The sequence below is a fragment of the Cynocephalus volans genome, chromosome X, assembly GCF_027409185.1.
Source record: "Cynocephalus volans isolate mCynVol1 chromosome X, mCynVol1.pri, whole genome shotgun sequence".
Lineage (NCBI taxonomy): Eukaryota > Metazoa > Chordata > Mammalia > Dermoptera > Cynocephalidae > Cynocephalus > Cynocephalus volans.
Genome location: NC_084478.1, coordinates 41,466,998 through 41,492,700, shown reverse-complemented (window position 1 = coordinate 41,492,700; position 25,703 = coordinate 41,466,998). Strand labels below are relative to the sequence as shown.

The 25,703-nt window shown below is 38.2% G+C and overlaps 1 protein-coding gene across 4 annotated transcripts in view; it reads right to left on the bottom strand.

Annotated features, from left to right (window-relative positions):
- Window positions 1-25,703, bottom strand: part of GK (glycerol kinase) — a 70,833-nt gene that overhangs the window by 24,951 nt on the left and 20,179 nt on the right. For 2 of the 4 annotated variants that reach the window (XM_063083224.1, XM_063083226.1), the window contains exons 4-9: window positions 24,753-24,830; window positions 9,009-9,085; window positions 4,852-4,961; window positions 4,329-4,395; window positions 1,372-1,407; window positions 912-979 (exon numbers count right to left, since the gene is read on the bottom strand). In XM_063083224.1, the coding sequence (XP_062939294.1) occupies window positions 912-979; window positions 1,372-1,407; window positions 4,329-4,395; window positions 4,852-4,961; window positions 9,009-9,085; window positions 24,753-24,830 (436 nt within the window). Of the gene's footprint in view, window positions 1-911; window positions 980-1,371; window positions 1,408-4,328; window positions 4,396-4,851; window positions 4,962-6,798; window positions 6,937-9,008; window positions 9,086-24,752; window positions 24,831-25,703 lie in introns of all 4 variants that reach the window. The other 2 variants (XM_063083227.1, XM_063083225.1) reach the window with 2 other exon arrangements.

The window sequence follows — 25,703 nt, the reverse complement described above, 5'->3', positions numbered from 1 at the left end:
AGAGGGGGAGGAAGAGGGTGATTGGGGGGACAACTGGGTGGGGACACGGTATAAAAGCAATTTCTGGTAATTTGTATCTCATGAATATTCATAATAATCAAATAAATAAATAAATAAAAGATTACCTTCCAATAAGTATAGTCAACGATGTAAAAGAAAAAGAAAGAACGCCAGACTCAGAGTCAGAAGGCATGGGCTGGCGATCTGGCTCTGCCTTTGAGTCAAGGTTATGACCTTAGGCAAGCACTTAACCTCTCTGAGCATCTGTTTTCTCATCCTAAAGTGGGAGTCACCTTCTTATTCCTCTTAGATATAGGGCTTATTCCAGACTCTGCATGTATGAGTAGTTAGGAGAAGAGATGAGGAGAGAAATACACCAAATCTCTACTTCTGTCATTCTTTCTACATCTTGTCAAAAGAGAAACTTCAGATAATAGGGAGAAAATATAGTGCCAGGAAAATAACCTTGAAAAATCCCACAAAAATATGACTTTATAGTTATAGTGAGAAAGACTTAGGCAGAAATAATATGCTGAAAATTGTAGTTTAGATCATGGCTCTTCCTTACCTCTTCCCAGCCCCGCCGCACCCCCTCCCTGGCCCCACAAATCTCCCCCAAAAAGGCAAGAATACTTTAAATGAAAATTTAGTTTCTGGGATAGAAAACATATTGAATTTTATAAATTAAGGTCTTTATAAACCTTATTGGCGTGTTTACATATGGTATAATGTATTTTACTTGAAGGAGATAAAGAAAAACAAATGGTAAAAAATTTATACATCCATATTGGAGCTATTAAGCCACTGATTTTCAACCTGGATGAACTTCAAAAGCCTTTCCTCATTCAAAGCACCAAAGGGGGGAAAGAAATAAAACAGCATTGGTTTTTAAGCATGTTTCTTAAACTCACGTATTTTTGGCTTGTCCATCCTGGAAACACATTTGTCCCACCAGTGCAGCAGACTGGTCCCCCAAACACTGAAAGTATAAATGACAATAAAGAATACTGACTAACACAATATTAATTTCATTTTTAGAAAAGCCACAGGATTTATTTTTCCTTTTTTATTTATCAAGGAATGGATTGTCTATGTTTCTTGCATTTCCTCCACCTGGCCACTTTTCCCACTTTTTGACACCCTTACAAGATAATAGTTACGGGAAGGGAGAATTAAGAATTAATTTATTCAAAAGATTCTAAATGGCCCACACTGTGTCAGGTAAGAACAAGAATTAGCCAATTAGCCAATGTTGCTGTTCTTACTTGTTTCCCCTAGTTTAGGAAGAAGTAGACATTAAAACAGAAGAGAAAAGCCATAACGTGGAAGGCGGGGGATGGTGGCAGGGAGATGTTTGGTGGTGAAACTTACCCCAGATATTGGCACACCTTCCAAGGCCCCAGCTTTCTAATAAAATTTTAAAAAAAGGATTGTGAATAATTACAAACTTTTGGCTCTACTAACATTAACTGCAACAGGAATGAACACAAGTAGCAGGGTGCCAGAGGATGTGGGCAGACGAGACAAAGCAAGTGTTTCAACTACATGAGTGGTACAGAGACAGATACTAGAAGTACTCCTAGAATGGCAATAAGAAACATGGCACTGGAGAATGAACATGAAACACTGGACTGGGAGTCAGGAGATGTGGGCTCTACTCCTGGTTAGTTAGTGTTAAGCCACGAGCAGGCTACTGAAACCTCTCTATGCCTCAACTTATTTACCTATGAAATGGAGACTGGGCTACATAATTGCCAAGTGCATTGATGCTTTGCTGCTATTGTCATTATTTAAGGAATAACTAATGTATCCTTTAAATAGCTCCCAAATCAGCATGTAACATATTTATATTTTGGAAGGCTATATTTTACCAACTCGTCTTTCTACCCAAGCTCCTCTCGAGTAAGAAACACAAGAGTGTTCAGGTATTGGATATTATTTGCTCATAGCAAACATCATTCTTCAAATTTAGATAAGCAACAGTTATTTTATGTCACAAATAGTGGTTTTTATTTTGATCAATATGGCCAGCATTCTAGGAAGAAAAACGAGACTGTGGCTGACTTTACAAACTTAATTTTTAAAAGACATACACCAGCACAAAGCAATTTTTGCTGATATTAAGGAATTAGAGGAATTAAGGCATGTGATCTCTGAAGCAGGGGTGATATACTCGGAGGAGCACAGAACTAAAGCTATGGACTGAGTCTCCTGAGCTCTGGGAGCTTTAGGCTCCATATCTGTTAAAGGGAGGAGAAGAATAGAATCCACCTCACATGACTATGATCATAAGGAAATAAAAGCATATATGTGGAAACCCTTAACAAAACAGAAAATGCCTTATTTTATTTCTTTTATGCTTTCTGGTTGATTTAAGACCTGCTATTTTTAATTATTGTATGTATTTTTTGAAAATCTGAAACTGGATACTAAGTAAAGGGTAAATTTCATAAAAGGCTTAGAATCAAGAGGAAACATAGAGACTGTGTATCTTGATATATTTAAATACTAAAAAGAAGTCTTTGCTTATACTTTGGAAATTATCAAACTATCAGCAGGATAGGATGTGTTCAGACATGTACAGTGCTCCTTTTCCTTCACAAGGAGGGGCCTCTGGAGGATTCCTGGAACATCCTCTGATGAAGCATGCAGAAAAAGTGACAGTGCATTTCCAACTAAATGATCTGAAAGGTTGGTCAAGAGATCATTTAAGGTAGATGTTTGGGACATTTAAAAACTAATTTCCCTATGATGCTAAAGCCCAAAGCACATCACAACTGTACTTTGTAATGGGGAACATCAGAATCTCTCATTCTGGGAAACTTAAGTTTTTTATTTTAGAAACATCACTCTCAGTCTTATTGAAAACTTAGAAAACAAACTAAGTTATTTTTTAAAAAAAGAAAAACGAAAATGTGACAAGAGCTTATAATGATTTGGAGGGCACGGAAATTCTAGACACATCTACTTAGTAAATGAACCTCTTTTTGTCTAAAACTCAACGGAAATGCACTGTATCTTTTCCATGTGAATGGGTAGCATAATTGGGCAACCTACTCACCAGGCTATGAGAGATTTTCTATAGTCAGCGAGGGGGAAAAAGGGGACAGAAGCAGAATATTTTAAATGCAAGAGAAAACTAGGCCAGTTAAAAATTTTTTTTTTTCTTCAACCATCCTCTGAAACTATTTCAAGAATATTTTCTTTTTCTCTGACCCAAGTTAGTTTGTTGATAGCTATGAAATTATCCAAGCACTTTTATTATAGAGAAGCAGTGACAACGCCTCCCTTAAGAAATTCCATGTTGAAAAAAAAATAAATTAAAAAAAAAGAAAGAAAAAAAAGAAATTCCATGTTGGGCTGTCCGGTTAGCTCAGTTGGTTGGAGAACAACCTTACAACCCCAAGGTCATGAGTTCAGATTCCCATACTGGCCAGCCACACCCACAAAAAAAACCCCTTGTTGCTTTAAAAAGCTTTATTATAAATGAAACAGTTAAAAATTTTTGCTCAAGCTTTATCCAGAGCACTTAGTTTCAACTCTATTATTATTATTAACTCTATAAGTGGAGTTTCTAATATTTCTTATGAAATGCCTAAACAATATTTTTTGCAATTTATCTGAGATTTATTCTTAAGTTTAATTATAAATTCCAGATTTTTGTACTCAAACACCAGTTCATATCTTCCTAGAGGTTTTCATTCCTCATGTTTAACCAGACTCTCAATAATGCTAAGCATACTTTTTTGCTGAAACTACTTTTTTTCTGGATTTCAATAACAGCAACAGTAAAAATGTCCATTTATGGTAACCAGTTTAATTAGCAATCCTAAATCAGAAGCAGACTCTTTGCTTTCGTTTTCTTGGCGAAATTTTGCTTATGCTGACAAAGAACCTAACATATAACATGTTAGGCCAATAAAAGAGTTTCAACAAAAAAAGAATGCCCTCCTATGAAGAGTCCCTCCTCTAAACTAAAAGCAGACATCACAACTCCTAAACAGTTATTTGGATTGAAAGAATAAACTGGCTCAAATATTCCCATGCCACGGTGTGGAGTTAGGTTACCCCATTAATACTTTAAAAAACAATAATACTCAAAGAAAGGACAATTCAAGTTTATAAATATTGAATCAACTGGTAAAAAGAACTTGAAGGTTTTTATATTATAAAACTATTTAAAACAATACTAAATTCTTATTTTACACACTATCAACATTCATAGACAGTCACAAATCCCAAACTATAAAACATAATTGACTTTTGAATTTCCAATAGTAAAGTATTTTTAATGAAAAAAGATTTTTTTTTTTTTTTTTTTTTTTTACCATTAGGCCATAGATCTCAGAAGAACTCCGAACATTTGGAAGAATTTCCATTGGAATCCCAAAAAAACTGAAAAACAATAAGATTGGGTACATAACACTATTTTAAATACAAATCTAGAAACGTTTATATGTATTTAAAGGCAGAAAATATAAATAACAATTAGGAAATAGATATATTTGAGCAGAGTTAAATAGTAATAAATACATAGCCAGCAGAACATAGCCGTATGCTTAGATGTTTAACATTCTAAATTTATGCAACCAAATCAATAAAAATTTAAAAGCACAAAAAACCAAAGTATTTTTAAAGGAACTTAATCTTCTGTGAAGAATAATTAATTTGGCTTGTTTATTATATATGCAATAGTCTCTCTTATACACACTCACACAACATGGACTTGCATATTGTAGTTGAAATATTCAGAAGTTAAATTTTGGTGCTCTGCTGACACCTGAAAATAGTTTTAGGTTATATATAGGTAACACATTGGGAAAACTATAATTAGGGCAAAACACAACTCACTCGCAGAGTTCTTTATCCCAGTCCAAAGAATGAATATTGAAAAGCATTGTCCTGCTTGCATTTGTTACATCCGTACAGTGGACACCTCCATTGACTCCTCCTGTCAAACTCTATAGACAGAATATAAAGGACAGGTTAAATGTGCACTTACTTACAATCTAATTTACACGTTAAGGGCCATATCATCAGCAGAGCACATACAGCAGGAGAATGGAACATCTCAATTACTTAGTTTTCAGCAACATCCAACAGACATAAAATGTAAGCCGCATATGTAATTTAAAATTTTCTAGTACCTACATTAAAAGAGTATAAAGAAATAGGTAAAATTAATTTTAATAATACTGTATATTTTATTTAACCTAATATACCTAAAATATTGTTTCAACATATAATCAATATAAAAAATTAGAGACATTTTATCTTCTTTTATTTTGTACTAGAGTCTTTGAAATCTGGTGTGTATTTTACACCCATAGCACATCTCAATTTGGACTGACCACATTTCAAGTGCTCAGTAGCCCCATGTGCCCAGTGGCTACTGTATTAGCGCAATTCTAGTTAATTGATGGTTAAACAAAAAATTAGTTTTGTTTTTATCTTCTACCTTTGGAAAATTCACAGTCTTTAAATTTGGCAAGGTGGAATACATTCTCCTAAGGGTCTTAGAGAACACTGTGGTGTTGTTATCTCATTAGTTTTTCTGTTTGTTTGTTTTTTTGAATAACAATTCACATTGGGCTGTGTCTGCACTGACCCAAACATATATCCTGAAAGCAGAGTTTTAAATTCTCTAAGGTTAACACCCTTGTGCCTGAACTAGAAGCACCGCTGCCTTCCTTTATGTGGAAGCAATAAGAGGTAAGAAAGAACAAAGGTGGATAAAGAGCATCCCATAGGGTACAGCCAAAATGTGCTCCCTTGAGTCTCCCGTGGCTCACAGTTCTCACATCCTGCCTTCCTCTGGTTTGAGGCAACTACTCATTCAACTGTGACTGACACAAGTGAGCCATGAGCACAAAGCACAACCTACACTGGGAGGGGTGGAGAAGGCATCTCTTCCTGGTAGCAGTTTGGAAAAACCTGCTCTGTGGATCCAGCAAGTGAAAATCAGGACAATATTCCCTTGAAGTTCCCTTGAACATTGAAAAAGATCATTACATACTTACTGAAGAATTTACAAATGAAATTATATGTCTGGGATTTGATTTAAACTTATCTGTGGGGAGAAAGAGTGAGTATAGTTGAAAGAAGGTTGGCTATAGGTTGATGACTGCAGCTGGCTTATTGTTGGAGAGGTTCATTACACTAGTCCCTCTACTTTGGGGAACACTGAAAAATGATAAAAATAACAGAGAATGGGAGAGACACAGAGAGAAACGGAAAGAGAGAGAGAGAGAACCACCATAGGACATGTACTTTGAAGATACATCTTGCAATGTTTGAAATGCTAGTTTCTACTCATTTATGTTCAGCTTAGACAAAAAAATATTATGGTACAGGAGTTTTCACTATGATTTAGTTTCATATTATGGCTTGATTATACAAGAGACAGCTGTGTAACGTTGAAAGGAAATGATAAATGTTGCCTTGATGTTTTATCATGTTAAACAGTTATGTCTTCTAAGAAATGGCTAGTTGGAAAAAAAGTATGGGATAGGCAAGAGAGAAAGGCTACCTAAATTACTTATCCTAAAGGTAGCAGATATGAGATATAGTTTTGGTAATTATCCTCTATTTTCACTGAAATAAGGCAAGAAAAAATACAGAGAAGTAGGCAAAAATGCCTTTCAAATGGAGGCTGTAATGTTCTGCTGTTTCTTGAGTGGTTTTTCTTAACAATGCTGCTAACTAAAAAGTTTAAACTGTTAGTAAAAAACAGTAGGCAAGGCAGTCTAAAAAATTCCTGAAAAAAATTCTCCATACATTCAGTGTATTTAAACATACCCAAATAAGCCATGAATCAATGGTCCCAAAAAGAGCTCTATTTTCTTCAACAGCCTTTTGAACTTTTCTCACATTGTCAAGGAGCCAACGAAGTTTCAATGCACTGAAGTAAGTGCTAAGTGGAAGGCCTGTCTTGGACTAAAACAGTTATGAAGTCAGCAAATTAAAGTTTTAACAGTTTAAAGCAAACCAAAGAACTAAACAAATCACAAAACATTCAATGGCCCTAAAGGCAGTCCCATGGTATTATGAATGAAAATGCTTTCCCTATCTCATGGCACAGGAAAGCGTGTTCGTAAACAAAAATCAGGGCAATATATTTGCAGTTCAAAGAGCATCCATGTAGCAAGGTGAAGAGAAAATTAAATAATCCAGTGTCCTGTAATTAGAGTGACAAAGTAGATGTTAACTTTTTCAATAAATTAGTATTATGCTCATATGTAGAACCTAGTACAAAACTCTGCTATTTATTTTATATTCCAGGTAAGTGCTATTTAAACTACTGAAAATCAGAGAGTATATCAAATTACAAAGTAATGACCATAACCAAAAATTTTATGTTTTCAAACACATAAGACTTAATAACAATAATATATTTTTGTGTACATACACATGTATATTCAAATAACAGAAGTAATATAAAATTAGTGAAGACTAACACAGAGCTCAAAGACATGCCAGATTAAAGTAATAAGAGTGGCTCTACATAAAAAAAGCAGTTGCCTAAATTCAGTGAATACATTTGAGCAGAGGGAATGTGGACTGAATAAAGGCTTAAAGAGTAAAAAAAAAACCCACATATGGGCTTATCAATCTTCCCTGAGAATGGGTCAGGTCGAACTCTTATGTTAGTATATGAAAAACCAAATTTATTTATAAAAGCTAATTAAAGTTAAGCGGTTAAGAAAATACATACACAGCAATAATGCAACTATCTTTCCTCTCCCCTGATCTCTATTCTCATTTATCACCTAACTACAGAAAGTGATACCTTCTTCTTTCTTATCTCATCTGAGTATGTTTCCTAAGAAAACTCAAACCAAAGGATCTGACATTTTAATGCAACCTATAAGTTAAGAATCTTAAGTCAAGGTTTTCTAGCTTTCTTAGAAAAAGAAAAGGATCAATGCTCAAAAATAATGGAAGGAAATATTTATGGAAATATTATTTGATTTGAAGGACCAAGGGTCATCGCACAGGATGACCAAGAAAGATCCCACAAGCCAACAGTGAGGTAGTGCATAATATCTTATTGTCACGATATAGGTAGAAAGTGTAAAAGTTGCCTGAAATGGCACTGGAGACGAAAACATGCATCCCTTGAAGCGAAGTGCAAATAGAGGCGAGGGTGAGGGTTAGGCAGGGTGACAAAGAAAACAAAATAGGAAATGGGTAAGGGTTTATTTAGGACAAGCCTGAAGTTATCTGTGTGGGAGGGGGAGCATGAAACGGTTTGTTAGATTGCTGCAATTAATGGAATTTGAACACTAGTTCCAGAACCAAGGACCAAAAGAAAATGCCATAAATATCCCACTGACAAATAAAAAGGGGATAAACAGAAAGAGAGAGAAAGAGAGAAAGAGAGAGAGAGAGAGAAACAGGAGAGAGGGAATTTCCTTTTGCGTACTAGAACTTGGCCTTGACCTTACTAAGAAAAATGCCTTGCCTATTTCAAAAATTCTCTCTCCCTTCATTTATCTGAAGAGAGATTTATATAAGGACTGAAAATTAGGCAATTTTTATTAGCCTTCTTCATATAAAAAAAGTGAAAGAGGGTAGATAAAAGGGTAGAGTGTCTTCTACTTTCTCTCTCTCCCTGAATCCAGGTGCCTAAAAACTCAAAGGCACTCAGAACTTTTTCTGAAGGGCAGTAGAAAACAATAGGGATGGATTTGGAAAGCACGGTTGAGTTACGGAAAACATCCCTTGGAGAGTATGGCGGCTTAAGCCACTGGGACACCATTTTAATCTCCTCCAGCCTGTCTACGTTGGGGTATTATTGTTCCAATCCATCACAGGGCGAGAAAGACAGGAAGGTAAAGACTTGAGTTGGCCGCAAGTATCTACGGGAAATAGGGAAATATTCTATAAATTGTATCAAATAACTACTGTGCCGTCACATGTAAGGCCTAGATAGTCTTTCTGGGAGACCTGCAAACTTTTTTTTAAAAGAAATATTCTTATAGTATACTTTTGAAGAGATCTCTTACCTTGACAAAGTTATTGTTTCCTGGAATTCTTTTACTAAGAATCTCAACGGTAGACTGGGTTCTTAGATCAAGCCACACTATAGACCAAAATATAATAATATATATAAAAAACTTCATTAAAAAATAAAAAAATAATGAAATCACTGTCAAGGATAGGAGACTGGTTAGTTTCCATAAGCAATTAAAATGCTATAGGTTTCAATAGATAGAAAATTAGAGATGAATGGGCATATTGTTAATATAAGGGAGAATTTAAAGTTTTTATGCAAAATTACAGACCAAGTTAGGAGAACAGTACAAACCTTAGGACACTTATTTTGTATTCTTTTTACAGAAAAAAAACCTACCAAAAAGTGTTTGAAATATAGATTTTCTAAGTATATGAGGGGTCTTGAAAAAGTTCATGGCAGGATTTGTATTATCTTTCTTTTTTTTTTTGGCTGCTGGCTGGTACAGGGATCAAACCCTGGACCTTGGTGTTATCAGCACCACACTAACCAACCGAGCTAACCAGCCAGCCCCTGTGTTATCTTATGATTCAATTTTTCCACAAACTTTTTGAAGTACCTTTGTACCTAAGTACAGGGAAGATCTAAAAGCTAGGCAGGCTAGCTGACAGTGCAAAATGCACAGCCTAGGATCACTGTACCATGAACAAAGTGTGTATCTTAGAAAACTTGTGGGCAATTTGTGACAAAGTAGAGAACGTGATCCTGTTACTGAAGGAACAATTGATTCAGTCTCTCATGTATAAAATGCTTTAATTACGTTAAAATCTTTCAAAATATGCTAGACCTAGAAGCGTTGTGAATTTTTTTTTAAAGTCATCATTCTTTCTTCATGCTGTATTGTAAGAAAAAAATCTCCATTTTAATGGATCAACATTATCTCCACTAAATAGCTATTTTCCACTTTCTGATCCCCTAGTAGAAAGTAATTGTTTTGCTTCGTGACAGAGGGCTTGAAAAGGAAAAAGCATTAAATAGCACATAAAGCAACCTTTATTTGTCAGATTTAAGTTTGGTACTTAACTTTTATAACTTTTACTCTACTAGCGGTCACTCGATATATATCTAGGACACTACCCGTGCTCAGATGCCTCATGAAAAAATTCAGGCCCATAAAGGATTCCAGGGAGGATTACTCAAGCTTGCCTACTACACACGCTTGAATGCAGGCAGTTATTGTCTAGTTTGGTTCACTCTTGACTATATTATTCTGTTCTCTTCACTTTAAAACCAGTTCTTTCCTGTTGTGAATTTTAATCAATTTTTTCTAATTACTTACACTGTCATTTCCCTTCAGGGCCCTGTGCTTGATTTTGACAGTGGCTACTTCTCATGAGATTTAAATAGGGAACTTCAGGACATGATACTGGTTTCCACAGGTGTGAAAAGCAGCAAGAAAAGACTCATCACAACCACAAAAATCGGAAAAAGAGGAAGACCATGAACATCAGTGGCCTGTAGAAGACCATCTGCATTTGCTGCCCAGCAACTACTCTCCTGCATCTGGGAGCACTATCTCAAATTCTCTCTGGGAAATTAGCCCTTTCTCTTTCTAACCTATGTGGTTTGCCTGAGATTTGACCCTACCCCCAGTGCCAGTATTGGGGCTGGAGCCCAGTGATTGGTTCTGGACAGCCTGTGGTCATACAGCTCACTTGAGACTTGTGCTCAGTCTGCAAGAGTCCCTCTTCTCAGCAAAGCTCGGCAGTGTGTGGCTTAGACCTGCTGCCTTCATGAAGGCAGAACTGAACCTGCCACATCTGGAGCAACCCCAGAAAAGACAGACTTGAGGGGGATCTAGGTGATATTGTCTGAGTCCAGAATCAAATAGCAGCTAAAGTAAGCTATACTGTTGGATCACTGGTTCCATGAGCAAAATAATCCCCCCCCCTTTTTTTAAACTTCACTTATTGGAATTAAGATTTCTGTTATTTACACTGCAATTAATACAAGCCATTGGAGACATCATCTTGGAGGTGGCAAGGTCTCCCGTGTCCAGGGAACAGGGGCAGTCTACTTCTTACCCAGTGGCAGTTTTGTATGACTGCAATAAAAATGGACCTTCCTTCCAGGCAAGCAACCTAACAGGTGTTATTGGCTCAACAGGAGTAATAGGAAAAAGTAGAAGAATTAGAAAGAAGTGTTTTAGGGCCGGCCCGTGGCTCACTCAGTAGAGTGTGGTGTTGATAACACCAAGGCCACGGGTTCAGATCCTTTTAAAAAAAAAAAAAGAAAGAAAGGTTTTAAATCTGTGATAGGCAGAATTCACAAGCATATCTCAATCCTCAGTGTTTCAAACTATAGTGAGATAGGAGTTTAAAAATCAATTTAGTGAGGGCTGACCCCGTGGCTCACTCGGGAGAGTGCAGCGCTGGGAGCGCAGCAGCGCTCCCACCGCGGGTTCGGATCCTATATAGGGAAAAATCAATTTAGTGAGTTTTGATTACCTACTTTAAAAAATGAAATAGAATGGATTAGAATGGAAAATATCAGAGTCCATGCAGTTGGTAAGATAAATATTGATCTGTGAAACTTTTGTTTTAGTTATCTGGGCTTGCTGAATCATGATGTAAAACATTTTTTTACCAAGCAACACAAACAAATATACTTGAAAGCCACTTCTCTAGGCTTTTTGTTTAATCACTTAAAACCTTGTAGACCAGTGTTTTTTCTTATTTGAATGGGCATACATCCACTAGGAAGCTTAACAATGGACCCTATCCCCAGAAATTCCGGGATAGTAGGTCCTGGAATGGGGCCCAGAAACCCGCCTTTTAAATAATTGCCCCACTTTGAGAAATACTGCTAGACTCCACAGCAGTGGTTCTTACCTAGAAAGCATACCAGAACCACCTGGAAAACTTTGAAATAACAACTCCATGCCCTACCTTTCAGGATTCTGGTTGCAGGTCTAGGCAAGGCCTGAGCCTCTGCACTTTTGTTAAAAGTATCCCAAGTTATTCAGCATAATACTAAAACCCAAGAACTTTTTTCCTAGGCCATGTTCTTTAGGATACTAGGTGTGTTCCAAACATTTATATAAAAACAAAACTAAAAAACTGACAATCAGGTAGCTGCCTGAGTCCCAATGGCTCTGTGACTCTATTGTTCCTTGACAAGAACAACTTAGGTAACTGGGCTCTTTATTCCTTACTTGAAAGCTTACAGTTATGACTGACAACAGTAGCATCCACACAGTTAAATCCTCACTACAACAAATCTAAACACTGGATGTGAAATCAGGAGACCAAAGTTCTATGGTTTGGCTTTGCCACCAACAAGCTATGTGACTTAGGCAGATCATTTTACCTTTCTTGCCTGGATTACCTAAATATAAAATAAGGAGGCTGGACTAGATGGTCTCTAAAGTCCTTCTCTTTCAATTGTTCCATGATCACAGAAGGCTGTCATGATATTTACTTTGTTTTTATGGCCAAAGACTTAAAGGCAATTAGAGTACATGTAATGAATTAGTAAAACTGCCAAAGAGGAAAATGTCAGTGGTTGGTACACTACCAAGTAATTCACAAATGCTCAAAATTAATTAAATTAAGAACAAAAAAATTAGAAAACTCATTAAAGAAGCTAAGATGGCATAATTAGATTTGCAGAATAAGAGACTAAAAGCCAAAGAGAGGACACCAAGCTGGAAGACTAAGCCCCTTCTATAGGTAATTTCTGAGAACAATCAAAAGTGACAGATCCAGATCCAGCAGCAGCAGTCAATCTTCCCCAACATGTCTGAGCTGGAAGGCTAGGAAGTAAACAAAAGCCAGAACACCAATACCTGAGGAAGTACCAGCAGCTGCAACTGAAGAGCCAGAGGGAACAACGGCAACTGGAACTGAAGAGCCAGGAAAAACTGGAGCAGCTGGAGCATTAGAAGAAATAATGGCAATTCATGCTAGAGATGGCCAGATTCAAGGTCTATGTACTCTTCTTGACCACTTCCAAAACGGTAGATCACTTAGGCAAGTTCATTGGAATGAACATTTTCTACACATTTGAGTGTAGAAAAAGAAAAGGAAAAGGTATGGAGTAGAAGGGGGCCAAAGGAAGTCCAGGATGAGTCTCTGCTTCAATAGTATTTCCATTTGGACGAAGACCAGGTAAATACCCGCTTCTTGTTCAGGATGATTCTTCCCTACCTAGCAACATACACGCATCCTAATCAGATAAGCAGCTCAATTGGTCATCGAATGCTCACTCAACCACTGAATTGGAATAATGCCTGATGTACCGAGGGAGCACATCCCTAGGGAATGGGGGATGTTAGACAGGAATGCTAGAGAGCATGCTACAGTCTCTCTTGTTGCCATCTACAGTAAGACATGAAAAGGCTGGTTTAGGAAGGCATGGTCCCAAGAAAGCACTTTCCTGGTAGGGTTGGCCAGAGGTAAAGGCTAGCTCCACAGAAAGGAACAGCATGTCTAGAGGGAATAGAGAATTGCTAACTTCCAAAGTAATTAGGAAAAAAAATAGAAGGGAAATAGACTCTAAGGAGTCCAGAACACTGTATAGCCTGCTTCTGGAAGGCATGACCCTTATCTAAACCAACTAAATTGGAATTAAATGGCCCAGACCATCAAACAAATATGTAAAAAACAACTTGAATGATCTGAAAATCATTTTAATTACATAAAGTTGCATCCAATATGTCTGGCAGATTTAGTTCTGGAGGAAAAAAAGCACTAAGAGTGAAGAGAAATGCAGTTGCCTCAATCCCCACGGACCAGGGTTAGTGATGTAGTAACAGTACAGAAAAAGAAATTATTTTTAGAATATTTAGAACAATAAAACCTCAGGAATTTGCATAATTTTTGGTTAGTCTTAACAACAGAAGGAAAAAGCATCTAAGGAACAAAATAAAAACTAAAAAACTTACTAGAGATCATCTAAATTATTTCCAGCTGACTAGAAACAAAGGCAAATAATAAATCTCCTCTGAGATGGTTTGTCATGAGGAGCTTCTGGCCTGATAGGAAGTGAGATGAAGGGACTGGCCAGTTGGCTCAGTTGGCTAACTGTGGTACTGATAACTCCAAGGTCAAGGGTTCAGATCCCCATACTGGCCAGCTGCCAAAAAAAAAGTGCAATGAGAGTTCCGATCAAGATGGCGGAATAGGGCCGAGCCCGTGGCGCACTCGGTAGAGTGCTGCGCTGGGAGCGCAGCGACGCTCCCGCCGCGGGTTCGGATCCTATATAGGAATGACCGGTGCACTCACTGGCTGAGTGCCGGTCACGGGGGAAAAAAAAAAAAAAAAAAAAGATGGCGGAATAGACGGTCCCCAGCGTCACTCTCTCCCACCAATCAACGAATTTATGACTATAAAAATGTAACATCAGCCAAGCTGGGGCTGCTGGAGCTCAGGGGAAGAGGAGAAGAGACCCACGAAGTTCACAAAAGTGGGAGAAACCACAATACGAGAAAGTAAAAACTGCTCTGAGGGTTTTGGGCCACAGTCGCTTTAAGGCTGGAGCTGCTGAGTGCATGGAGCAGAAGCCAGCAGAAGCCACAGCTGTGCCCTTCAGATGGAGTTACTTGGAGGCAGCAGGGGAGAGGAGGGCCTTGGTGGCCCCCAGGACAGCAAGACCAACCACTAATAGGGTTCCCATGGACCTGTGCAGGCATGAGGAACCAGAACAACTGAAAAAAGGGAGCCAATTCAGAGGCCGGTAAGTCATCGCAAGGGGCCGGCACAGGGCCCATCCCACGGGAAGTGTTTGGAGCATGGGCGGTGGGGGAGACGGGCCCACCAGGAGAACTCTGGGACACCACAGCAAGGACAGCCAATCTGGCCCCCAATCAGCGTAGGACCACTCAGAGGAGACTGGTCGGGAATGCAGAACTACATGGGGTGCAGTTTGATGAAAAAACTCAAGCCCAGATCAGAGATTCTGCAGAACACAGATCCACTGGGTCTCTGTAGAGCTGAAAGTACCTATAAGGTCAACCATTACACCCTGAGCTGCACAAAAAGCCTTCCCTAGGGAAAAAGCAGCAAAACAGCAATTTAGCTGAACCACACAGCTCAAGTACTGGTTTGCACAGGAAGTTCCCCCATTTTAGAAGTAAGCAAAGGACGACAAATTAGTTCCGGCCCAGGCACACCACCAGTGCCTGGGAACCAGAGGCTTGGAGCTGGGGATCAGACCCCACTCCCACATCCAGGCACACTGTGCCAGCGCCTTAGGGCCTGCCTGGGGACCCTAGGCATGAAAAAGGGGACTGGACCCCCCCTTCCACAACCAGGCACACCATGTCAGCATCTCGGGGACCCACCAGGAGACCCGAGGCATTGAGAAGGGGACTAGACCCCACTCCCACATCCAGGCACACTGCCCGCACCTCAGGGCTCTGCCTGGGGAATGGAGCCGAGGACCAGACTCCCGCCCCCATAACCGAGCACACCGCCAGCACCAAGGAGTATGCCAAAAACATCACCTCCATGTGGGTTGCCCACCACAATAACCATGGCTGCCACAACCACCATGCAGATGGTCCACCAGCCACTGCAGTGCATTGACACAAGGAGAGTCACCAGCTGAGATAAAGAAGAGGATGTCTCTCTCCACAAAGCCCATTTCAGAGTGACAGAAGAAGCATCTGCTCTATGATAATATTGGGGGACCTGATCACACCTCTCAGCATTGGACAGATCATCTAGTAGACAACAAATCAACAGAGTAACCATTATTCTTCCAGAAGGAGAGAAGAAATCCAGGAGAGGGGAGGGAGAGAGGGTTGGGGAGAGATTGGACAAGGGGCATAAAGAATAATTATGATTTGTAACAATACATATGCTAGTAATATTGATTTGAGCAACATATCTCAATGTTGAACCCCCAAAATATGTATAATTAATTTTGATTCAATAAAAAAAAAAAAAAAAAAGTGCAATGAAAGTGAGGCTCCAGGTTATAGAACACATCCTAACCAAGCACTGCTCACAGCTATGCAAAGTGTCACTGGGTTGTTTCCCCACAAGAGAGATACTAATAGTAAAACAGATTTAATTACTATGTTTTACTATTTGCCAAAAGTTAAGTTATTAATTAAGCTAGGTAAGAGGTTGTTTGCAAGGGAAAAGAGACTATATTGACTACTGCCCCTCACCTGATGACATTTTCAGAAACAGGTGGGGCCAAGAGAAGACCAGAGAGTGGGGGAGGAAGGATTAAATTAAAACCTACTTCCTCTCACATATTCTCATGCCAAAAGGTGGAGGCTGAAATCTATTTCAGCTCTTAGGTGTATAAATGCCAAACAAAATGTTAATGACTGACCTGAGTGTGAGTGACCCCAGGTAGGCTCTGCATTTCCCTTAGGAAAACCTGTCCTGTATAAACCAGTCATTTCATCTGGCGTTCCTGGATTAAAAGGGTTATCAAGCTCCAACCAGCCACCAAAAATAAATAAATTAATAAATAATAAAAAGGCTATCAGCCAATTCAGAACAGTGGCCACGACAAATACTTATTGAAGTCTTACAGTCTGCCAGGCACTATTCTAAGTACCCTACACGTATTAAGTCATTGATCTTCACCTCTAGCCTATGAGGTCCATACTTTTAATTTCCCCATTTTAACCATCAAGGAAAGAGGAGCAGAATGGTAGGAAGTAGAAAGGTCAAGATTCGAACCCAGAGTCTGAACCCGGAATTAAACCCCTATGATAAGGAATAGCCACAACAAATTCATAGTCTTAAATGGAATTTAAAAAACTATTAAAGATTGGATACCTCAAAGTTGAAATCTAAGTCAGTTTCTCTTTGTTTAAACTAACCAGAGTTGCCCTCTGCCTGAAAGCAGGCAAGCAGCAGAGCATGCCCAGGGGACCTAGGCAGGAGCCGAGGGCAGCAGCCCTCTCTGCCCAGAAGCAGGCAAGCAGCAGAGCACGGCTGGGGGACCCTAGGCAGTAGCCAAGGGCAGGCTCCCCTTCCAGAAGCAGACATGATGAAAAGACCACTTCCATGAGGGTGGCCCACCACAGCCACCACCATAGCCACGGCTGCCACAAAAGTGGCTTGACACCATAGCAGGAGCTACAGCCACCATGCAGGTGACCTGCCAGACACTCAACTGTATTGACACAAGGAATGTCACAAGCGGAGACTGGAAAAAGAAGAGGATGTCTCTCTCCTCAAACCCCTCTTCAGCGTAACAGAAGAAGCAACTGACCTACCAGGTGACCAGACATCAACGTACAGATACTAGAAATACAAAAATCCAAGAAAATATAACACCAACAAAAGAATGCAGTCATTTTCAAATACCAGAAAAAGGAACTCTGGGCAACAATCTTAAGGAAACTCACTGAGATATGAGAAGACTCAGACAACATAATTGCAGTGGATTGAGTTATGTCCCCCCAAAACTCAATGAAGCTTGAATTGTCTCCCAAGTTTATGTATTAGAAACTTAGCCCTCACTGAGATTGTTAAGAGGGTGGAAAATCCTATTATTGTAATTGAAAGGTGGGGCCTTGAAGAGGTGATTAGATTGTAGGACTGTGCAGTAGGACATAGATTAAAAATGATGGTCAGGGGCATGGTTTCGAGCACTTTAAAAGAAGAGGACTGTCTTTCTCTCTCTCTGTGCTTCCACCATATTGCAATGTGAGACCCCTGAGTTACTGTCACCACCACCAGATGGACTTTGGACTTCCCAGCTTCAGAAACTGTGAGCAATAAATTTTGCTTTTCTTTATAAATCACCCAGTTTCAGGTATTTGTTACAAGCAACAAAAATGGACTAATACAATAATTAAACAAGAAAAAAAAATCTAGGATATAAAGGAGGAAATTTACAAAGAGATTAATGCCTTAAAAAAGAATATAGCAGAACTCATGGAACTGAAAGATTCACTCAATGAAATAAAAAACACAACTGAGAGCTTAAGCAGCAGGCTAGGCCAAGCAGAAGAAAGAATTTTTGATCTTGAAGACAGTCTTCTTGAAATAACCCAGGTGAACCAAAAAAAGAAAAAAAGAATTTTAAAAAATGAAGAAAATCGGGCCAGCCCATGGCTCACTCGGGAGAGTGTGGTGTAACACCAAGGCCACAGGTTCGAATCCCATATAGGGATGGCCGGTTGCTCACTGGGTGAGTGTGGTGCTGACAACACCAAGTCAAGGGTTAAGATCCCCTTACCGGTCATCTTTAAAAAAAAAACAAACAAAAAAAAAAAAAAAAAAGAAGAAGAAGAAGAAAATCTAAGAGACCTAGCAGACAACCTTAAGTGCACTAACATTTGAATCATGGGTGTTCCATAAGGGGAGGAGAAAGGAAAAGGCATGAAAAACCTATTCAACCAAATAATAATGGAAAACTTCCCAGGTAGGGAGAGACACAGACCTTCAGATGCAAGGAGGCTCAAAGATCCCCAAACAGATTCAACTCAAAAAGATCCTCTCCAAAACACATTATAGTCAAACTGGCAAAGCTCAAAGACAGAGACTCTTAAAAGAAGCAAGAGAAAAGTATCAAGTTGCCTATAAGGGAGCCCCTATCAGACTAACAGCGAACTTCTCAACAGAAACTCTACAGGCCAGAAGAAAATGGGATGATATACTCAAAATACTAAAAGAAAGAAACTGCCAGCCAAGAATATTGTACCCAGCAAGGCTATCCTTAAGAAACACACGTTTATTGAAGGCAAAAACAGTTTTTCTCATCAGCTTCTTCAACAAGCCTATGCTACACTCACCAATAGTATCCTGAAATTCTCCTATCTTGATTTCTCTGTTGCTGTACTGGGGTGAGTTGCTCTGAGCCATAAAAAAAGGTGGCTCCATGAAAGGGAGATGCTCCTCTCATTTGCTTGTTTGTAGTAAATATTACTCATCAGTTATACAGTTTAGTAAGTAAAGGCTGAAAAATGAAGAAGAAAAGGACAGGTCTAGAGAGACAGAGATTCTCAAGAAAAAGAGACAAGGAAGGAAGAAAATATACAGAGAGTGCTTGAACTGAATGTTGTGTCTCCCCCAAATTAATGTTAAATCCTAATACCTAACATGATGGTATTAGGAGGCAGAGAATTTGGGAGGTGGAGCCCTCATGAATGGGATTAGTGCCCTTATAAAGACAGGAGAGACCTTGCTTTCTTTCTCTCTGCTTTCCACCTTGATCTTGGACATCCAGCCTCCATTGCTGTATAAGCTACTCAGTCTATGGTATTTTTGTTATAGCAGCCTAAACTAAGAGAGAGAGAAAAAGTATAAAACGCACAGACTGTGATACAAATAAAGCCAAAGAAGCTCAAAGACAAAAATATGTGAAAATCTGATTCTGTTTCCATCCATCCCACCTGGTGTTGTTTGAGGATAAAGTTGCTGAAGATGTAATATTATGTTGATATTCTCAACTGAAGATATGAACCCTTATTGTTTTCCTGGATGAAATAAAATTGGAGGTAGAATCTTCCCCTGTCATTACTTAGTGGTTTCTCTTCCTAGCTAATTACTCCTCTCTCTTCTTTTTCTATACTCCTTTCTCCTTCTAGCTTCCAAATTCCTATCCTTAGCTTTTCCTGCCTAGTTTGTCACTATATGCCTAGAGGCCATCACAGAACCTTTTGTTGAGTTCATTTTGCGTTCATTCCTATAGTAAATTCAGCTGTGAGTTGAGATTATCACGTCTATGTTTACCAACTTTCAAGTCTACATTTTGAAAAGTCTAATTTCTAATTGTCCAGAAATTAGCTTCGATCACAAGTCCAATACTCACTTCATCCAAAACAGAAAGTCATTTTTTCTCCCAGGTTGGCACCCCTTAAATATTACTTAATTTCCTTCTGTTCTCTCATGCTGAATACCTTGCGGTCCTGTTTTATTTTTCCCTTATCTTTATGCCCTGTGCAATGTACAAACATATAGCCTGTATCCTTCTGCTGAGAAATCTTGCCAATTTGCCTTTTCTCTCTCATTGCACTAACCTTGGCAACTCACTAGCCGTTTCAATTGACTCCTTTGTTAATTAAGATTTTACTGCAGAGAGAATAATCTTGTCCTTTTTAATATAGCCACTTATATATTTAGATTTAAATGCTTTGTATTTGTCCTTAACTTTCTGTTTCATCTTCCTTTTTCTTTCCTTTCTTGCCTTCTTTTTAAAAATCATTCCATTTCCCCCCCTTTATAAGCTTGTTAATTATATATTATTTTACTCTTCTTGTATTGCTTACAACACACATCCGTGGTAATGCAAGGATCTCAAAACACTTTAACCTCATTTACCTCAAGTTCCTTTCATGAACTACTGTAACCACGCATATTTTTTCTTCTTCTTCTTTTTTTTTTTTTAATAAAAAAAGATGACCGGTAAGGGGACAACATTTGACTTGGTGTTGTCAGCACCATGCTCTCCCAAGTGAGCTAACAGGCCATCCCTATATAGGGATCCAAACCCGTGGCCTTGGTGTTATCAGCACCACACTCTCCCAAGTGAGCCACAGGCCGGCCCTTATAACCATATATTTTAAGTCTTAATATATATTTCTTTTTATTTTTTGGCAGCTAACCTGTTTGGGGATCTGAACCGTTGGCCTTGGTGTAATAACACCATGCTCTAACCATGTGAGTAACTGGTTAGTCCCCATTATTGTTTTATCCAGTCAAAATCCATTTAGATTGACCTACATTTTTACCCTTTTTAGGGCTCTGCATTCCTTCTTGCATTGCCAAATTTCTGTCTGAGAACATTTTCCTTCTGCCCAAAAAACACTAAGTTTTTCCTTTAGTGACTGCTATGGTCTGAATGTTGAGGTCCTCCCAAAATTCATGTTGGGACCTAATACCCAGTGTGATAGTACTAAGAGGTAGGGTCTCCGGGAAGTGATTATGTCATGAGGGTGCCACCCTCATGAATTGGATTAGTGTCCTTATAAAAAGAAGCTCGAGGGAGCTCCCTTGCCCCTTCCACCACGGGACACATAGAAGGTGCTGTCTATGAGGAACGGGCTCTTGCCAGACACCAAATCTGCTTGCGCCTTCATCTTGGACTTCCCAGCCTCCAACACTGTAAACAACACATTCCTCTTGTTTATAAATTACCCAGTCTAAGGTATTTTGTTATAGCCACTCGAACTAACACAATGGGGGTTTACTTATAATGATTTCTCTGTTTTTATTTGTATTTGCCTTTATATTTCACCTTCACCTTCACCTTCATTTCTTAAGAATATTTTCACTGGATATAAAACTCTAGGTGAAAGTTATTTTCTTTTAGTACTTTAAAGATTTAATTCCATTACATTCTGACCTACTTTGTTTCCATTGAGAAATCAGCTGAAAGTCTTAGTGCTTAGTGTTGCTCTCTTGAAGGTCTACATCTTTTTTTCCTCTGGCTACTGAAATTTTTTTCTTTTTTATCTTCAGAGAGCAGCAAATGTTTATGCATTGTTTCCTGTGTATCTTGCCTGGGGATCATAGTGCTTCTTGAAATTGCAGCCTGATACTTTTAATCAGTTTTGAAAAACTTTCCACCATTATCTGTCAGATATTATTTCTGCCCCATTCTCTCTTGCCTTTCCTTCTGGAACTCCAATTACAAACCTTAGACTTCTCACCTTACACCATATTTCTTTAGATACTTTTCCCTATTTTCTAAACTCTTGTTTCTCTGCGCTTCAGTGTGGATATTTACTTCTGATCTCTCTTCTGGTTTACTAATTCATCTTCACCTATGTCTACTCTGATGTAAACCCATCAATTGAGTTCTTAATACTGTTCTAGAATTTCTATTTTTAAATTAATTTCCAATTGCTATCAATCTTGCCAATTAATTCCTTGAACGTGTCAACCATGGTTATTTTAAAGTCTAATAACTCTAATATCTGGATTTCCTGAGTCTTTTTCTTATATCACTTGCTTCTGTTGGTTTTCAGTTATATTTTGCTTTGTAAGAATGGTTATTTTTGATAGAAAACTAGATATTTCATATAAAAAATTCTAGACATAATTTGAGGCGCTAGATGATGTTTGTCTTCCTCCAGAAAGGGTTTACTTTTGTTTCTGAAAATAAGTTAGGCTCATAGCATTAGCCATCTCAGGTCACCTTAATCCAATCAGGGTTCAAGATTATTTGAATCTGGGCTTCAATTCCTATGAAGATTGGTATATTTCCAGTTTACCTTACTTCTAGGATTTGGCCCTTCACAATCTAAAGCCTGGGATTTTGCCAATAGTTATCCCCACTCTTGGCAGCTCCTGACTCCTTATCTTCAAGAACTTGTAGATGTTTTTTGCTTAGCCTCTCTGATACTCCTTTCAAGGGCTGGCCAGTTAGCTCAGTTGGTTAGAACACAGCCTTGTAACACCAAGGTCATGGGTTCAGATCCCCATATCAACCAGCTGCCAAAAAAACAAACCTCCTTTTAGAACCTACAGATATCTCTAAGGGATAAGCAACACCAAATGCCAGGCTTACCTCTCTGGGCTTTTCTTCTTTCCTGGATCTTGATCCCACAATTCCTCACTGCCTTGGTAGCCTTCCAGTCCTCCAGTTTCTTTTCTTTTTAGTCCAGCTTTTCTGGCTGTTCTCACCAGACCATTGTGGGATGCTAAACTATCCTTAATGACCCATTTTGTCCCAGGCTGCCCAATGTATAAGGTCTACACTACATGTACACTACATTAGCATGGCTTTCAGTGCTCTCTATACCCTCACCAACCCCGATCCAAATTTGAACACAGGCTTTGGGGTTGGAGAGTGTTTATGTTCAGACTGTGGCTTTACCTCAACTTATAGCTATGTAACATTTGACAAGTTATAAAACTTTCCCATAACTCATTTATAAAATAAGGCTAGTAAAACCTGCTTCACAGGGTCACTGAGATTAAAAAATATAGGTAAAGTATTTAGCACAATCCCATAGTAATAGCAGTTAGCATTTATTGAGCATTATCATCACTGCTAGTTCTACTAAAAATAATAAGTCAACGTACGCTCAAATCCAATCAATGTCTTCACTCTTTGGTAAAATATATATACACATTTTTTCTTCATAGCTTGTTCACACTATTTCTCAATTCTCCCTTTTCCTAATGCAATCTAACACATGCTTCAAGGCCCAAATGAAGTTCAACCTCTACTATGAAAGGTGTGTCAAAAATTCAAAATCCATATTGATGTGTTCTTGCTCTAATTCCTATTCAACTTAGCAGCATACAATTTACCAACTATTCCCTAATTTTGTGTTAGTCTCTTTCCAAAACTAGATTATAAAGTGCTTACAAAATCAGCCAATATAATATGTATACTCTATAACACTTTGGATAACACCAGGCACATAAGAGGTTCTCAAAACCTGTATGTGGCTCAGTATAGAAAAAAAGTTTTTCATATCCTATAGGTAACACTTGAATTTACACTCCAAAGCACACAGAATGAAGGATGGAGGTGCAGAGGGACACAGGCAGAAGAAAAGAAAATAAATAAACAAGCACATCACAGAAATATTTTCTGGCAAAATATTTACTTAAATCCTCCACTGTAAGCATAACTTCAACTAACCTAGTTGCATTATTTTAAAATGAAAATTCAAGGTCCAAAGTTCCATTCTTAAAATTCAAAGTTTAAAATTTAACAGGAACTTTCTGGTTCCCCTGAGTAAGCCTTTACTTTCACTAGTGGGGAAAAAAAAGTAAAATCCTCACTAGTTTAAGAGGTTAGCTAACGTTGATCTATCAAAGAACACCCTCCTAAGAACTAGTGATTAAAATTATAATAGTCTGCCTTACTTATATTCAAAATGAACTGCCCATGAGAATGAGAACAAATACAAACCACATACTAAATGCTTTCTCATAATACAGTAACATCAAATATCATTTTTTTACAAAGATTATTCCCAAAGAATTTATGCCACTTTTATAACTCACCTTTTTCATATATTTTCTGCTTTAATATCACTTTCTTCCAATCAATACTAAAGTAACTACATTACTAAAGTAACTGTCAAGTAAAATAAAAAGAGCTCATTCTATAAATCATCCCATCTCTGACAACTTCTAGCTCCATTTCCCACTTCACAACCTGGTATTTTATTGAGAAAAAATCGTGCTTTGCTATTTCTGACAGGATGAAGACTTTTAGCAATTTTAGATTTTAGAACACAATTTTCCTTCTAGGAAGTGGCAATGTCATTCAGTGCTCAACAACTGTCACGTGCCAAGAATGATGCTAAAATATACCCATGGTCACTTTAATCTAATAAAACATGATACCTAAAAAGTGGTACATTTGAGATTTTGAGTTTTTTAACCCCTGCTGAAATAGTAAAATTTGTAGCAGAAGCAGCTAAAATTCTGATATTTTATTCTTATCACCTCAGAAGAGTAATTCAAATACCTAGATAAAAAGAACAAGTACACAGTATTTTATAAACACATGACTGTGAACATTTGTAATTTTAGTTTCTGAGAGTAGAAAGAGGTGAGATCTCTTTTAGATGTCAGAAACAGCAGGGATTATAAAACAGTTCTGGCAACATTCCCTCATTTGTATAATACGAGTAGTTAACAAAAGGAAAGAGCATGAGAGAGTTAATTCAGTATGTGGAAAAATATGATGTGAAAATGGTAAATACACAACAGTTAATTTCTTAGAGGACTCTTGTGCCCATCCCATCAGATTATAGGAAACATGACCGCATGCTTTTTAGCAAGATATTTTAGTATGACCACATGTCCAAGTGGAGAAAGCCTGCATTTGACATTCATGCATGACAGCTTACCCACAGCATTGTAGAGAGGCTCTCCAGTTAACTTGTCCCAGACTACAGTGGTTTCCCTCTGGTTGCTCACACCAATAGCTTTAAAGAGAAAGTTAAACAGAGGGGAGTAGAAAATTAAACAAGTAGAAAACTGCTTCAGGAGGATAAGCTCTCAAATTCTTTTATAGGCACAATTAAACAAAACAATGTAGAAAAACATTTGTAACATCTGTACCAGTATTTAGTTGATTTTCTTTGAGTGGTCCCAGGAAAAGTGAACACCCAATGTCAAGCATTTCTTTTTATTTCCATACTCCTCCCTGCTTTACTACCAGCACACAATGACATGGACCCAGATCAATACCCCAATGAAATGCTCCCAGGTTACCTTAAGGAAATTCAATAACTTTCCAAATTTATCATAATACCCAACTGATTATTCCGAGCAGACCAACAATCACCTCATCCATTTATTTACCAATTCTATTGCTACAAGAAATTTCCCTTCCTATATGCGTGTGTGTGTTTGTATGCGTGCCTGCATTTTAAGAAAATAGCCAGACAAAATCCCTCATGCTCAGCAAACTTATATTACGGGTGGTTAAAAATTCAGTCTTATTCCTACATTTTAATAATATATTACAACACATAAGAGTTTGAATTAGGCATAAATACAATATGTAATGGCATTTACATTATACTGACCTATATACAACTCAAAATGCTATATTTACAATAAGCTGCTTTAAGTAAAATACTATTCCATACATCTTATTCAGTTCAGCTTGATTCAGCTAAATCAGAGGTTCTCAGATTTGGCTGTACTTTAGAATCAACTGGGAAGCTTTTAAAACATCCCAAGGCCCAAGCCCAGGTCATTTAACTGACCTGGGGTAGGATCTGAGCATTGGTACTGGTTCCTAAAAGCCCCTAGGGGATTCTAATATGCCTCCTGGGTAGAATACACTGAGC